Source organism: Dipteris shenzhenensis, chromosome 26 (genome assembly GCF_047967505.1).
Source record: "Dipteris shenzhenensis isolate YYH24624 ecotype China chromosome 26, Dip_SZ_1.0, whole genome shotgun sequence".
Classification (NCBI taxonomy): domain Eukaryota; kingdom Viridiplantae; phylum Streptophyta; class Polypodiopsida; order Gleicheniales; family Dipteridaceae; genus Dipteris; species Dipteris shenzhenensis.
Genome location: NC_141621.1, coordinates 10,386,269 through 10,402,797, shown reverse-complemented (window position 1 = coordinate 10,402,797; position 16,529 = coordinate 10,386,269). Strand labels below are relative to the sequence as shown.

Here is a 16,529-nt window from a genome sequence, read left to right as displayed (position 1 = left end):
TCTAAAAGGCCCCAAAATGAGCTCCCTTTTTTCTTAATGAATGAGACTGTGGTAGTCCTTGTTAGGCGACCATGGCATGACATGCACCATTTGTCTGCCATAGAATAGAGGTGACATCTCCAATATATGTTGACGATATGAGGCATCCAAAAAATGCACTTCATAAAAACCTCTAGAAGCAAAGTATACTCCTTCAACAAAGCAACCTCCCAACAAAGCCTGAACCCACTGAGCCACATCATTTGCTAAAGGTAATTTTCCTGGGAAGAAAATGATAACTGCTTACTGAGAGAACTTTTGAAGAGGAGCGACCAATGAAGGAGCAATGAAGGCAGCTTCAACTTATATTTAATGGCCGGGGGAGGTTTGGCCCACTCCTTCCGGCTGTGATGAAATTCATCTTTAAGCATGTCAAAAACATAGTGAGCATCTACAGAATCTGCAGTGGAGAAATCAACTTGCTATCTTTTGGAGTCTCGCGTCAATTCCTCGCGGGAGTAACTTTTAAACTGGTTCTCCATGGAGGTAAGTAGGGCAGGATTGATGAAATTGCAGAAAAGGAACGGAGCTGTACAGCAGGATTGCTACAGACAAAGAGTACGGACGAGGGAAAGGGTGGGACTGCAAGCTACACAGACTGTACGGAATGTACGAACTGTACGGGTGTACGGAAGAGGATCTACGAGGGAGGCCGAGTCGTACGGGGAGCTGTCATAGTGCGCAGGAGCTGTACGGAGAGCAGAGGCAAGCGGGGATGGTGACGCAGTACGGTGAATCAAGCTGTACGAAAAGGGACGGGGAGTACGGATATACAGCAGGGGAAATGATAAAAGACGAGCAGATACGGCGGGGCTGCACAGGGAGGAAATGGGCTCCTTGTACGGCGTCTGTACAGTTGTACGGGCAGGACGCGGACCTATACGGAAGCTTGGCGCGGGCCTGTACGGGAGCTTGGGGAGGCTGAGCAGCAACCATCCACGCCTTGCACACGCACACACACACCGTACGCCCCACACAGACACACACACTCACACACACACACACACACACACACACATCATCATCATCATCATCATCTCGCGTAGTCTCCGCCCTCTCTTTTGAGCTACACATCCAATCCTTGATGTAGGGCAGGCCTTATGAATGATTTATTATCATTTATCTTGTTAAGTGTGAATGTTCGCCATAAAATGAGGACGACCTTGGTGGGAACAATCGCCTTTTCTTTGGTGTGGTGGTTGTGACGTACTAACTTCGAGCAAAGATGGGCTTTGAAGGCCTTGTAAAAATCCATGTCGACTATTTCCACGTTTATGGGATCTTAAGTCGAGACAAAATTCGAATCACGAAGACGCGAGATTCTTGGAGAATTGGAGAAGAGGAAAGAATGGCATGCAAGCGAAAGCTTGAACTGCTTGGAGGGCTGAGGATTTGCGGTCCGAATCGAAGGGCCTGGCCGTTCGCGTTGGCGTATGCGGGCGGCTGCCTGGGAAATTGGAATGCCTCGTGATAATCGCTATACGACGGCAGGCCGTCTGCCAACCCGACTTTCCATTTCGCGACATTGCAACTCTGGAACAATAAACGATCCATCGGATTCCATCCCATGTCAACCCACAATCTCGAGGACATGAAATGGCGCTGATGAGAGTACGTGAATCGTGATGAGAGATGAATCGTAATACACGTATTCAGTCATTGAGGAGGCGATACAGGACCAGGTGATTCGTGAATCGTGAATCGTGAACACTGATTTAAGAGCTGATGAGAGGAGCGAGTGAGTACGATTGTGGGTTGATGGATGGCAAGACATGTGTTTTTTTGTTTTTGTTGTGCATGGGAAGCTCGAAGCCGAACTGATTTAAATTTTAGTACAGATCATGAAGACAGCCTACCATAGAGAGTTGTATACAAGTTACAACAATTACAACACGTTGGCAACGTAAAGTATACAGAAATGATACATATTACACGAACGGAAATTTGAATCACTCAGTCGAGAACGTGAAAATTGAAATAACGATGATGAAAGGAGAAAATGATTGTGTCGGTTGACGGATGAATTAAAGGATTGCATTTTGTTTTTTAAAAAGGAAGTTCGAAGGGATTTATTATAGACTCTAGAGCTTGAAAACGGGCTGCTTGTACAGCGATCATAATTGCTGCAGCAACCATAGGTCCATAACAACAACGTTGTCAACAACACATACGTACCGAAAGATGTGAAATTGAGATGATGAAAGAATCATGAGAGGAGTAGGTGATTGTCGGATTGTGGGTGAATGGATAGATGGCCAGGATTGTTTGATTTTTTGTTGCATGGGAAGTTTTGTTATATTATGCAGACGAGGTGGAAACTTGAAAGTTCGAAGGGATTTTAAGAGCAGAGCATGCAGACGGCTGCAGTCGTAAACAACGATTATAATTACGACTTTACAAATTAAAAGGTACAGCAACGATTGTCAACAATGTAAACACAACTGGAGGACGTCAAATAACGATTGTAAAGTTACAACAACAACGATTGTCAACAATGTAAGCAATAACAACGATTGTCAACAACGTGGTCGATAATAAGCAATGTAAAATTTATTCGATTTTGTTGTTGCATGGATGATGGAACGGCCTGCCGCCGTCGTAAACAACAATAATTACAATTCCAACAACGACAACAAACGGAATCTGTACGTAAAACCAACGATTACAATTCCGACAACAACAACAACAACAACCTAAACAGATTTCATCCCCTTCCATTCCTGTTCCTGAATCATCCGTCCTTCATCGACCACCTTCCACATTAATTACTATCATTCACTCACCGCGCTCTTCAGCAACCAAACCTTCAACTCTGCCGCTCTAAGCAGCTGTTTGCCTTTATGACTCTTTACTGCAGTCGACCCGATCGGCGATACCGTATTCTCTATTCAGACTAGAATTCCAAATTTGTTCTCCTCCCACGGCCTTGCACTCAATTGGCATGCCTACCAGGGTCAACTGACATTCACTATCCTTAGGCACTCCATCGGACATCCATGATCCAGCCGTTGAGCCAGTGAACCACTCCCTTTGCTCAAGGAGCTTTCGTAGCTACTAGCTACTCCTGTCGTCATTGCCTCTGTTCTGCCTGCCGGGTGATCATACTACATAACATTCCTTAATGCACAATCCGCTTGACAGTTGCTCGCCAAGGGCCTCATGGACTTTGCTGACGTGCTTCATTGGTACTCGTCTGCGCACAGATGAAGTGCGCGAATCCAAATATGATCTTGATTTCTGATATCTCAACTCGTTGACCTGCACGAAACGACGTCGAGCTCTATACGTGCAAGTGAAGCAAGTTTTGTGGCCTCCTTGTGCAGGTTTGTTGCAATCCAGCTTGAGTTGTTGAAAGACTCTAATCTGCAATGATTGTCATACATTTCCTCTTCAATCTCAGAGCTACGGATGCACTTTACGATCCAGCGTTATTTCGCAAACGTTTGTAAAAGGGGTGGTCTTTTCTTCCCTGAGCAATCACTAGATATTTGCACGAAATGCCAGACTTTTGCCGAAGGCTTCCTGCAGCCTAATTAGATCGCAAATCTCATGCTGCTTGTAGCACCAGTGCGGCAAAATGAGTCTTTCGCCTTTCTGCTGCTGGTCCACTTTCGCGTGATGTCGTAAGGATTAGATGATACTTTTGTGTAATGGGACACATTATTCGGGGGTGATATGGTTACTGTTTCGGTGACTCCCACTTCGCCTTACAGCCTGGAGAAGTTTCTTTAAGTATAGGAGTGCGGCATCTCTTTCCGCTCTCAAAAGTATGGAATGATGTGGGTTTACATTCAAGATCTACTCTAGTTCTCCATCAATATTGTTCGTGACAGAGACCGATTATTGCTAGCTCCGCCGCCTGTTGTACCTTTTAAAATTATTGTCTGGGATGAGTGACGTGGCACTCCCCCAAGAGCTCGTGATATGATGCACTTATCTGGATTTGGAAATGAAATCTTCCCTTTTAAAAATATTGCATTTTCTTGAGGGAAGGTCAAGGGAGAATGGAATATCCAAGGCACAATGGTATGTGCACTTCAGTAGTAGCATGAGCAAATAATGCGCGGCAACATTGATCGCTTCCTTCACGTAAGTGCTATATTCTGTAAAACATTGGAATTCATTCTGGAGGTCCCATGTTACCTCGATTCCCATTTGCCTACACTCAGTTTTAATCCCAATGAATGGGTCTTGCACATTTAACCCCATCCCTCTTCTCGTTAAATGACCCATAAAACAGTGCCATTTCAGCTCAAAGGTATAGAAATGATTAAGATAGAAACAAATAAACAAATTACAATTCATACATACATCCATTTATAGATGAATCAGTAGATTAGTGTACACTGGCGCCCTAATGCAGATGTGTTACCGGATAGACATTGGCAGACATACATCTAGAATAGCGCTCTCTCTCTCTCTCTCTCTACTTTCAGGTTTATAATTAGTATTCGGAAGCACTCCCATTCGGCACATATATACATGTATTAATTATTGGTCTCATGGACCATTTTGGTCTTACTGTGGACCTTGATAAAATGTTTTCTCAAGGCCGTTTTGGGCTAAACTTGCAAGTGCTTTTGATTACAGAGGTGCAGTCAAGGCTGACATACAACTGCTTTGAAGGACAACATTGGCTATAGAGCACATTGGTGTAAACTTGTACCCAGAAGCAGACAATTATAGAGCATGGGGGTCTCTCTCTCTGTCTCTCTCTCGTTTTCAGTTGACAGGAGAATCATAGATAGGCTTTCCCTTTTGGCACATACGTATCACTATTGCTTGGTCTCATGGTTTTATTGGATGTTCATAGAAGCTCTCTCTCTCTCTCTCTCTCTCTCTCTCTCTCTCTCTCCCCCCCCATAAACAACATATCAATTCAAGCTTACAAAACCAAATTTCTCGCAAAGTAGTCATAACATGGTGACTTCAGTGGCAGGTTAATCAACTTGCCAACGACTTTGTTGTTCAAACCTAAACAATCTTCCACCCACTCTTCCTTGTCTTTCCCTTTTCCTTCCCATTAAATAAATTTTCTTGTGTATGTACGTGTCTGCATGTCTAATTTATCTCTGAGGTTCTGATAGAGAACGTGATTTCCTGTTGCACAGTCCCTCCAGAATCTGTTGGGAAAGTATCATGCTGCAATCAACAACTTATTCTCCCAATATGGTATATTTGTTGCAAATCGTCCCTTCGTACCACTCGGGTATGTTTTGTGAAACCTCTCTCGCATTTTTATGCAGATTTCATGTTTTTTTTTCGTTTTCCAGTTCTGAATCATTAACCAATTTGAGGCTTTGGAACTTGCAGGCTCGGAATTCTATTGCTTGGGGCATTGTGCATTGGGCTCATGCGTGCAGAAAAGGAGACAGATCTAGAAAAGTTATGGGTAGAACAGAATTCCCGTGTTGTTCCAGAAAAGGAGTTTTTTGATTCCCAGTAAGTTAATACATTTAACATGTGTAATTTGCAACATTAAAACAGAAACATAAGCGAAACACTATAATAGGAACTCGAGAAAACCTGAAGGCTCTATGGAGTCAATTTGCATTCGAATTTTGTGTCCAATGATCCCAAAATCTTCAGTTAAAGGTTGCAGTTACTTTCCCCCGTCACATCAAACTTTTTGTTTCATGTCTGTGCTGTCATCGCACATAGTCATTAAACTTTTGGAATACTGCTTGTCATTTTTTCTAGTGATTGCACGCAGCTTCTTGCACCTAAAAGATGCTGTTAACTTTTCCTTCGATGCAGCTTTGGAGGCCTTCCACGGAAGGAGGGAGTGACCATAAATTTGAAGGAATCTCTGGATGAACATTTTAAGGATTATGGGCATGCCATGGATGCTTTGACAGATGCAATTGCACCACTCTATACAGATCTTACTTGGAACGTGACACGTGGTCAAAGCAAGTTTGAGCTCAATAATGTATGCCCCTGGTTTGATAAGCAATGCCAATCATTGCTGTTGTGAAATTCTAAAGGTTATATATCGTCAGTTTACAACTTATGATCAGGACGTGGAGAGTTTGCCAAGTGGAAGTCGTATAGTTACACGTATCCAGGAATCTAAGGAGTTGGATGAACTCTACTGGGCTTATCTGATATATATGTGTGAAACAGAAAGCCCAGTAGCTTAAAGGGGCTTTACCATAAACCTTGAATCTTAAACTGTAACTACTATCATACTCGAAGTCCAAAATCAGTATATGGTCTGTTCAAAATGTCAGGCATGGATGCTTCTCTCAAAGGACACGATACTAGATCGGGTGATGACATCAGAGTGATCGCTAACCACGTCATTTACAAGATAGTATTAGCCCTAAAAGTTCAGGACAAATGCACTCTACTTCTGTGATGCAGGAGAGAGAAAGACGAAAATTAGCTTTTAGATTCTCAATGTATTTAAAAAGTATTGTACTCTCCTTAAGCCAAGTTGAATTCTATTAACCTATAAGAATGGTTCCCAGTCTCTAAAATACGGGCATAGCTTGTTAATCTGTTTATTAATGTAGTTGGTTCTGGTCCATTTCCAATTTACCAAGGAATGATAATTTCCATAGTTAAAAAGATGCAGCAATATTTGTTGATGTGCAGGGTGATTTTTGTGAGCGTCCACCAGTACCCAAATCTCTTCAGAAGGGGATAGGTCCTGAAAACTACTTGGCTTCGGGTTACCGCAGCATATCATCTTGTGTTTTGAAGTTCATAGGTGCTGTTCCGATTCCGGGCTACAACAGCACAAAGTATGAGCTTCCACCTGATTGGGGCTTTGATAGATTCCCCTGTTTTAAGCTCACCCCGATGGATTGTTTTAGGGAAGGCCAAAACTTCGACTATCCTGAAGCACTTCAGCAGCTTGAACAACCTGGTGAGAACGTCATCAGTTCTTCTGTGTGTGTGTGTGTGTGTGTTTTCTTTATCTGGGTTCGCTACTGGGCACTCTGGACTGTCTGGAAAGCTAGAAATCACAGTCTTTGGTGATCCAGTTCTTTTGTTTTCTTCTGTCGTTCTTTGCAGCAATCGCTCTTCGATTGTTTGCAAACTCACTGCATAGATCAGGATGTATATTTGTCCTACATGGACATTTTCGCTTGATGTAATATTTCAGCTTGCCAGTTTTTTTTTCCTTGTAATATAAAGCATTCAGAGTTTTCACTAAAAAAAGAAAGAAAGTGTGTGTGTGTGTTTTTCTCATTAGCCTATTTTGGGATGATGATTTTGTAATATAAAGCAACTCAATTTTCACAAAAAATGTGTGTGTGTGTGTGTTTGTCGCGCACACTCACTGTGCAGGCATGCATTTTTGTGGTGGTGTGTGCATGTTTGTGTGTCATAGTGCTCATGCAGGATGCATAAGAGCATCTGTAATGCCAATAATATAAATAAGCCAATAATTCTTATCCTTGGTGCATCTTTTAATCATAGTATATGACAAATATGCACACGTTTGCACATATCCGTGCTTGCTCATGCTCTCTCTCTCTCTCTCTCTCTCTCTCTCTCTCTTGCACGCGCGCACGCATCTACATACTTGGAAAATACATAGAGTGCACACAGACATATCCACACACAAGTAGAATAGCCCTGGAGCTCACACAATGTGTGTGGGGAGTGGAATCACAAACTTCTTTACTTAACGTGCTTCACACATGTGCAGATCACGAAATAGACAATAGACAAAGCTAGATATAGAATCCTCCAAAACAATATATTTCCGTCCAAAGCTATGGACACAATACAAGAGATAGATCCAAAGTCGCACCAAGGTGTGGTACTCTGATTTTACCAAAAGGTCCTTTTCTATCTGCTAGTCTCCTCGAGAAGCCTGAGTCCGCGTGCTCCACCTCGAGCGTATGTAGACTCTCCGTCCAGATCCCTTCCACCTTGCTGTCTAGAAGCCAGCCCAGGTGGGCAGCATCTTGAGCTCAGTCTGCAGCCCTATGTCAGCCTCCTTCTCCTCCTGTGTGTAGGTCAAAGGGTGGGCTTATGGCTGCAGCTGTCTGCTTCCCAACTGCTGCTCCAAGTGAATGATGTTATGAGGCCCAAGTGCCTCTTTTTATAGGGCAAAATCCCTGCTCAAGAAAACCAACCAGCAGGCTGATTCTGACTGACCCAAACAGGCCAACCAGCAAAACTGCCCCTGAGGGGCTCACATTACTAGAGCTTTGGCCCACACTTCCATGCATGGCCTGGCCTAGTACCCAGCCCATAAATAAGCCTGGTTGGCTGGCTATTCCCAGCCCAACCAGCTCCCTAATCAGGCCGACTTATCTGCTGGTTTGTCCTGCCATCTTGCACCATTTCTAGGCCCTGTTGCAGGTCGTGTACTTGCCCACAGACCCCTCCAAACAGCTCACCACATAGGCGCCTATGCTCCTGGTCAACCCTGCCATGCTGCTGTTCATGTTTTGCCTTTTGTCTGGCCAGATCCAGGGCCTTATGTCCCTGCTATCTGCTTCTTCCACAGGCTCCAATTGTTGCAGCCATAATGGTCCTTCCAGGTACAATCCTTTTCTCTTTCTTCTTTGGGCATCTTCTGCTCTAGGTCTCCATCCCCCACGCTCTCCTCATTTGGGGGCATACAGATGGGGAGGTGATCTTTCCAACACCAGGTGCCCTTCTTGGCATTGTGGAATTAAGATATCTTTAATGTATTTGCCTTCTATATTTAACTGTTATTCAAAGGTCAGGGTTGACAAATAGTGCAATAGGATTACTAATTCAGATTCTATCTTTATTTGTAGTGACTGTGGGTAACCGAACAGTACCACTGAATCAGCTCGTATTCGCCTATGAAACGACTATATCTAACAACAGTTATCCGTGTCTTTCTGTACTGAGCTATGACTTAACCAAAAGTGGAAACTATAGCTCAGAGCAGATTAACAATGTAAGTTTCACCCATTCCATGCAGAGATCTAAACATTCACTAGCATATGGATGTAGATGATTATTTTTTACCTGCTCTGTTTTTCTCAAGAACATATTAAAAATCCTCAGCTGTTGTCGTCGAAAGACCAAGTTCATCATCCTTGGAAACTTTGCAGATTATAGGCAGTCTAAAGAGTCTGATGGCACTCTTTGCAGTTTGGGGCTATAACTGGCGTGCATCATATAAGTCAATGACAAGCAGTCAGGTAAATAATTTATGATCTTTTGTCTCATTCAAAGTTTTCAGATAATGATTATGCCTCACAAGATTGGTGATCAACTTTTTGGTTTTGTGTATCTTCAGATCTTGGAATACTTCAATAATGCAATCGAAAATGGAAAGAGTGCGAGTACAGATCCCACAGATCCTGCGGTAATCTCTCTTTAATTTATGTCAAATTCCTGATAAAGAGAGAGCGTCTAGCCTACTCTAACACCATTGCTATTTTCCTGCTTTTATATACCTTTTACATATTACACTTTAAAGATTCAAGGCACATGTACTTGTTTTATCTAGATCCTTGGGATGCTTATTGGTGTAAAATAAGCTTCTTCGTTGTGCTAATGATATTGTGCTTCCCACATAAAACAGTTTGTCCTCTGTTGTGTTATAAATTGACAACTTCATCATAGAAGAATGTGAAAACTCGACCTTTGTGATCAATCCTCTGTTTCAAGGCATTTCTTGGGCTTAGATTGCATACACCTACAGCAAGCTACACAAACGTCATCAGCAACTAGAGTACCTGTGAAGATACGATCGCTCTCAAGCTATGAGACAGTCAATGTTTGCACAATAAGAACATGTATGGATGGCTGTAGCAGACTTGCTTGTGAATGTACAGGAACATGTAGAAACCGGAAGGCTGTGTAGGTAGACTCTCATTGAAGGAAGGAGGAGCAAGAATGTTGCATACGTATAAAGAGAACAACAGAGATGAACCTCCCATCAACTTCAATACAAATGCCTTCACATATCTTCCGCTTGATTGGCAACTACTAACCTAACCACCTAACTTACTGCAGGAAATGGCCAATTGTGAGTCACCTATATAAGCTCACTTTATAATATCACTAGCATTGACGCATTGACCACCACTGTCCCTATTTGATATACTTAGAAGATGCGGTACTGATCTCAGCACCTCTTACAGTGTATGGCCAGTGATATTGGTGAATTATAATCTTCCACCCTCTATGGCTATTAAGAAAGGACATGTTACATACTATGATGTTGATCATGCTCAATCACATAAGCCAACACCTCCTCTATTTTGGAGTGGGGCGGTCACCCAAGATTGCAATAGGAAGCTCACTTAAACCTACCCAGGGACATGTGTGAATTTCCTACAGTAATGCATGGAAAGACCACCAAGCTTACAGCAGCTCATTAAATGATAAAAAACAAAGCTGCAAAGTGAAAAAATTGGCCTTCAGCTTGATTGTATCCAGCTTCATATAAGATATGCTGTATTGTCAGTATGCTCGAATTTCACCTGCATGGGTGGCACAGTCTGATCATAACACATCCAAACCTTCACTGATGCTAGTAGTAGTAGCTATATGGTTGGATACTCTTGAACTGTGTTTGTAAGCAACAATTGTTTGCAAGCTCATCATCAACCAGAGCATTCAAACGTGCCAATTGCTGCATCAATGACTAAATGTACTGAAGGGACCCACCCATTTCTCTCCAAGTTGTTTCCAGCTGCATATGGTCCGATTTTGAAATATACAAGCATTCATACCAGGATCCTTGAGAATATCCTTCTGTTAGTCGATGAAGTAAACAGTTGGTTAATTCTTAATTCAGGAGCCAACGCAACCCAAGGGGACAAAGAGACTAAAAATTTCAATCAGTTGTACCATAAATGATATAGCTGTCAACGTGTCACTTTATCTCACCCATGCTTCTGACACATCACCAAGAATATAATTACTCCCTTGGAAAAGAGTGCTTTGTTTTAATGACACATTAATTCTTTTGGAAACTTCATACAAATACAACCTGATGCATGATGTAAGGTACTTAAGTATTCTTTACTTCTATGGTGTCGCATAGAGGCTTCCACATGTCTGATCAGTATAAAGCCACCAGTAGCCCTTGAACGCTCACTTAAATTTGGCTAAACGAATGAGCAAATAATTATTATGTGTTTAACTTGTCTACACAGTGCTAATAAGATTCCTGACTTGATGTTGCAGGTTCTACACTGCATACAGGACAATAAGCCATGCTGTTTGACGTGGTTTGGTGTGCATATTCCCATCACAGCTGCATTTGGTAGCGTTGAATATGATACTTCTGGAAATATAACTGGGGTATGAATCCTGTAGGGTGTTATTTGGGTTATCTTTGCAAAAGAACACATGCATTCATGTTTTTGGGTAAACAGGATACTTTTGTTTGAATCATTAAATGCACTGCGGATAGGAACTATCTTTCATGCAAAAATAATCTTTAGTGATTTACTGCAGATTGGGGCTATCCGATGGGGAGCAAATCATTGGAATCAAGATCATCCTCTTTTTGTGGAATACGTAACCAACAGGTTAAATGGGAGCCTTTCTACAGCTGAGAGAAAGGATCTGGTAGTGGGTTGGGAAAATCTTATGATCGATAGGCTTGCTCCATTAAGGGAAAATGAAGATGGAACAAAGTTTGCAGCTGGAGGGGATTATAATGACCTACAAGTTCAGTTCAGCATGTGGGTAAGTCAAAAGCTGTATCAAGAAAATAGGACGACCTTTGCATTTTAAGCATATAGAGCCAATATAGAGTCAATTTCCTAAATCCAAATCTGCTGAATAAATTCCAACCCGAAAGGTATTTCTTATTGTGCCACTATAATTTTTTATTTTATTATGTAGCGAGGGGGTTGTGAGGAGTGAAACGATTATTAAAATATTTTAAACCTCCCTTGAAAATATGTACTCCTATAAGAAGCAGGACCAATCTGTGGCCCGCAGCTTAGTAAGACCCTTCTATCCCACACAATCACAAGTGCAAAGGCCATACTTCTTGAGCCAACATTGCTTGTACATCTGCATTTGCCAGGAATATCAATTTCAATACACTAGATTGATCCGAGAAAAATGACGGGGATCTTTCACTTGTAAGAGGTAATGTACAAGGAGAGGGTGTTGATAACAAGAAAAGGCTCTAACTTACAAGGAAAGGGTATTGACAACTTGAACACGGTTCTACTATACTAAGAGAGCTCTTTCCTGTTTTCTTGCAGAGATCATCAGAAGATGTTCTCAAGGATGCCAACAAGACTCCTATTTGGCAACTTCTGTTGAGTGCTGTTCTAGTTTCCTTGTATGCTTTCTTGGCATTTCTCAACCTTCGAAACCCTGTCCACTCTCACACTTGGCTTGTACTCACGGTAAGAGTGCTCTGGCAGAGTTTTCTTTATTGCAATATGCACATATGCATTCAGAATCTGGTGACGTATCAGATACTATACAGCCAAACTATCACCATGAAGAATTGTTCCTTTGCAGGGTCTTTTCTCATTCAACATTTCACCTTTGGTTCTTTCTTCAGGGATTGCTTGTGGTGTGTTTTGCGGTTGTAGCTGGTTTTGGCTTGACATCTGCTGTTGGTATCAAACTTACCCCTTTGGCAGGTTCAGTTGTGCCATTTCTTGCGCTGGGTCTAGGTATGTTTATCAACTTTACAGAGATGCTTTAGACTGGCTTGCTTTCGTTAGCACAATTGAAAAAGCTCTTGGAAACGTCTTCTTTTACAAAAATTCGCATAAAGGTTCCTCTATAATGAGATAAAAAATGAAGGAATGGCAACCAGATTGAGAGTAATAAAAAATCAGAATGAGGGGAGCACGAATGGTGGGTGACATGAGATCCTAATAATGGCCCCAATTTGAATTGGTCTGAATGTATGCAAGAATCTTCGAGCCATCAGCAGTATGTCCATGTGGCACCTTACGACAATAATCCCTCCAGATATGCCATGCAAAATCATCTCCCCAAACTTCATCCTAACCTATTGAGATAGTTGAGGCTGAGTCATTTGGTTGCCCTAGATCTGATTCAAGATTCCTGGACAAACTTGCGAAGCTGGCTCCTCTTGGCACTGTTATTATGAGAAGCTCGTTCCCCTTGAGTAAGCAAGGGTATTCCTTCCTAAGTCAGAAAAAAAGAGGCTGGACAGCTGCTGAACAAGTTTATCTATCCCTTACCAATACAACAATAGATCCTATAGTCCAAAGAGTGAGTCTCGGTGACTTCTTGTTGTTCTACTACATCAAGGACAATCTGATGAGATTCCCATGTTCTTGGAGTGTCTTGGCCGCTTCTTGTTGTCCTATACATCAAGAACAATCTCATGGGATTCACATGTTCGTAGTCGCAACCAATCATGAGAAAGTAATTGAAAGAGTCAAATCCTCTATGGCCATTTTCTCTCTCATCTATGCACTTTGGTCATGCTCTAATAGTTGTTTACTTTTTTGCACCCAAAAAAAAGCGGAGCTAATTTCTTGTTGCATTTGATTCCCTGCTCCTTAGCCATATTTGATGTGGAAAATGCCAAACCTGCTAAGATTGACAAGTAATATGGAATTGTTTGCAGGTATTGATGACATATTTGTACTTGTGAGCATACTAAGGACATTTTTGGAAGATGACAAAGTGAAAGCAATCGATCTACATGGTTCAACTATTCCAGAGCATGAAATGAGATTGACCACTGCCCTGGCTGGACCTTCTGTTGTACTAACAACATTGTCAGTTCTGGCATCGTTTTTCATTTCCTCTATTGTGAGTAAGATGGTGACTGTGCTCAGGAGCCATTATAATCTCTGACATTTGAAAGTTTCGATTGCTTTACACATTGTTTCTTTTTAAGGTTTTGATTGCTTTACATAATGTTTCTTCTTCTCAAACAGAATCCAATGCCGCTAGTTCGCTGGTTTTGTTGGCAAATGGGAATTACAGCATCAATTCATACATGCGGGATGCTACTTATCTTCATTCCATTGATGGCCTTAGATGCAAGACGAGTAAAGGTCTCTCTCTCTCTCTCTCTCTCGCCCCCCCGCCCCTTTTCAAACTTTAATGATTAAGCTTTCATTAGATCCATATACAGCTTTCCATTCAAAATTGCCAGTGTTTAATGCTCACGGACATTGAGGGCAATTTATTGTCTCTGGCAAACAGTGGCATCTGTCAATAAAAACCAGACGCAATGATCTGCAGTTCCTTTCTTTGCTCTGAACAGTTTCATTTTCACGCCCTTTCTCCTTGTTAGGCACAAACATTATCTAAACACAATGGCTAAGACTCAAGAATTGCAATTCAGCTGAACAGGAATAAAGCTAAAACCAGACATATAATTTCTCCTAGTGTCAGAGAAGTATTGATAACGCGGTATTGCTTTTAATACTGTTTTACTATATAATTTCACAATATAGAAAGCTGAACATGAAGAGTCTCTTGCTGTCAATACTTGGAAAATAGTCCTCTCACAAATCGTTTGGCTGTTAGTTACACATGCCTTCTCTTTTAGGTCTTTGTACTTGTCCTTCTCATACACATGCACATGCACGTGCACATGCATGCATGTAGAAGATGATAAAATTGCACCATGGAAATTTTGTAAAGACAAACTTTGGTTCTCTCTTTGTGTGGATCAACAGCATTAAAATTCCGAAAAGACTAACTGTCATGGCAGAAGAGTGTCGGGAGCGGAGGAGATTGGAAAGTTGGAATTGTCGTCAGCGTACATAACGGACATGTTATTGCTAAGGGATCGACCTTCATAGCCCCTTTGAGCTACTAGCTTACACAACCTTGCATCATGTCGAACGTTGGTTCAGTCAACTTATCATTGCTTGAAGGGTCTTCTATCGTAATTGGAGCGGCAAAGCTGTCCTTCATGAGTCACTACTAGAGGTATAACGTGGGTTCAATGTTTGTGTTGAGCTTTCAAGATTGGAAGATGTTGAAGACCTTCTTAACATCTGTGTTGGGTAAAGCTGATGGTAATTCAACATCTGATGCACATCTTGGAGAAAGCCTATGGCCACTAGTATCTTTTCTCTCTCAAGCCCTATAGATGGTAGAGCCCTAGGGTAAAATCCATATATTTATTTCACAGATTTCAATGTATTCGAAATCTATCATCTCACATGTCTCACATTACGGTCTTGCATCTATTACTTCACCCAATCTAGTAATAGCGTTCTCCAACCATCATCATAACGACATCTCAGCCTCTCCCAATTCTTTATTCTAAATCTTTCATCTCACATTATGAGTCTGTACTTCCTTAAATCCCTCTCTAGTCATTCGTCTTCTATCTCACCTCGGAGTTTTGCTTTCATTGCTATTGTCCTATCCTCAGCCTGACTCCTCCTTCCATCCTGCCACAGTCTTACTCTCGAACTCTTCTTCCGTTTTGCTCTCATTACCATTCTCCTATCCTCAGCCTTACTCCTCCTTCCATCTCACCCGCAACCTTGCTCTCAATCTCTTCTTCTATCTCGCCTTGGAGTGTACTCTCATTACCATTCTCGCACTCTTCTTCCATCTCACAACCTTACTCTTGTACTCTTCTTCCATCTCTCCTTACTCCCTCACTTTCTCTTGTTCCTCATTCCATCTTCTCTTAGCTCAATGCTTCATGGATCTTTTTGAAGTCATCTCCTCTGTGGAGGTTGAATTCATTGCACTATTACATGCAAACTCTAAAATTAGAAGATTCTTTGTCCAATTCGTTTACCATTTACTACTAACATGAGCACGCAACATATCTTACAAAGCTTGCTTGTCATGATCTATCTAGCATTTGACTCTGGATAATTAAACCTGCTTAGTTTCTAACTCATGACAGAGAATCCTCAAAAAATGGCTATCAAACTTACTATCTCAGTAACTAACAGTTCCAGTAGGTAGACAATATAACTTGAAAAGCCCTTTGACAAATAATCTTGCCAACTTACGAGTTTTCACATATTTTCTTAGTTGGAGTAAAATGAGTCATCATGGTCGATCCACATAGTCATGACTTCTATACATTCTTGATAAATCAATAATAAAGTCCATAGAGATACTTTTCTATTTGCTAGATGGAATCTCTAGTGGATATAGGAGACATTCTACCCTATTAACTTGGCATTTTTGACACTTACAACATAGTCTTGGATGTCTCTATTCATATGAGGCTGGAAGGACTATGCTTTTTTGAATTTGTGTTTTAAGAAGAGTATTAGTCTTTTGAATCCTTGGATGTTCTTATTCTCGGACTATCATGAGACTTGTATCAATTTTGGTGCCTAATGTGTTTATTATGTGGGACACAAATCTACGCTTATGAAGTAGATAATCATCTACTACGGTGTGTAGTTGTCCCATTTTTGTCCTTAGTCGGCAACTATAGGTGCGTCACCAACCATAAGTACAATTACTTCATCACATATGAAGCCTCCTTGAGGCCCTTTCACCAACCAATTTTCAGATTTTCAAGTAAAAGTGCTCATGCTCAAACTTACCCTTCAAGGACTTGAGTAACTCATTATGAGCCTAAG

At 41.6% G+C, this 16,529-nt stretch overlaps 1 protein-coding gene across 1 annotated transcript in view; it reads left to right on the top strand.

The window, feature by feature from the left end:
• Positions 1-3,300: 3,300 nt before the first annotated feature.
• The window catches only part of LOC147884650 (uncharacterized), a 76,417-nt gene continuing 63,188 nt past the window's right edge, over positions 3,301-16,529 (top strand). Inside the window, exons 1-15 of the mRNA XM_087397479.1 lie at positions 3,301-3,362; positions 4,630-4,734; positions 5,151-5,248; positions 5,353-5,481; positions 5,797-5,971; positions 6,640-6,913; positions 8,790-8,935; positions 9,093-9,182; positions 9,281-9,349; positions 11,182-11,298; positions 11,455-11,688; positions 12,219-12,365; positions 12,527-12,641; positions 13,574-13,761; positions 13,890-14,009. Of these exons, the coding sequence (XP_087253605.1) occupies positions 4,729-4,734; positions 5,151-5,248; positions 5,353-5,481; positions 5,797-5,971; positions 6,640-6,913; positions 8,790-8,935; positions 9,093-9,182; positions 9,281-9,349; positions 11,182-11,298; positions 11,455-11,688; positions 12,219-12,365; positions 12,527-12,641; positions 13,574-13,761; positions 13,890-14,009 (1,908 nt within the window). The 5' untranslated portion in view covers positions 3,301-3,362; positions 4,630-4,728. The remainder of the gene's footprint in view (positions 3,363-4,629; positions 4,735-5,150; positions 5,249-5,352; positions 5,482-5,796; positions 5,972-6,639; positions 6,914-8,789; positions 8,936-9,092; positions 9,183-9,280; positions 9,350-11,181; positions 11,299-11,454; positions 11,689-12,218; positions 12,366-12,526; positions 12,642-13,573; positions 13,762-13,889; positions 14,010-16,529) is intronic.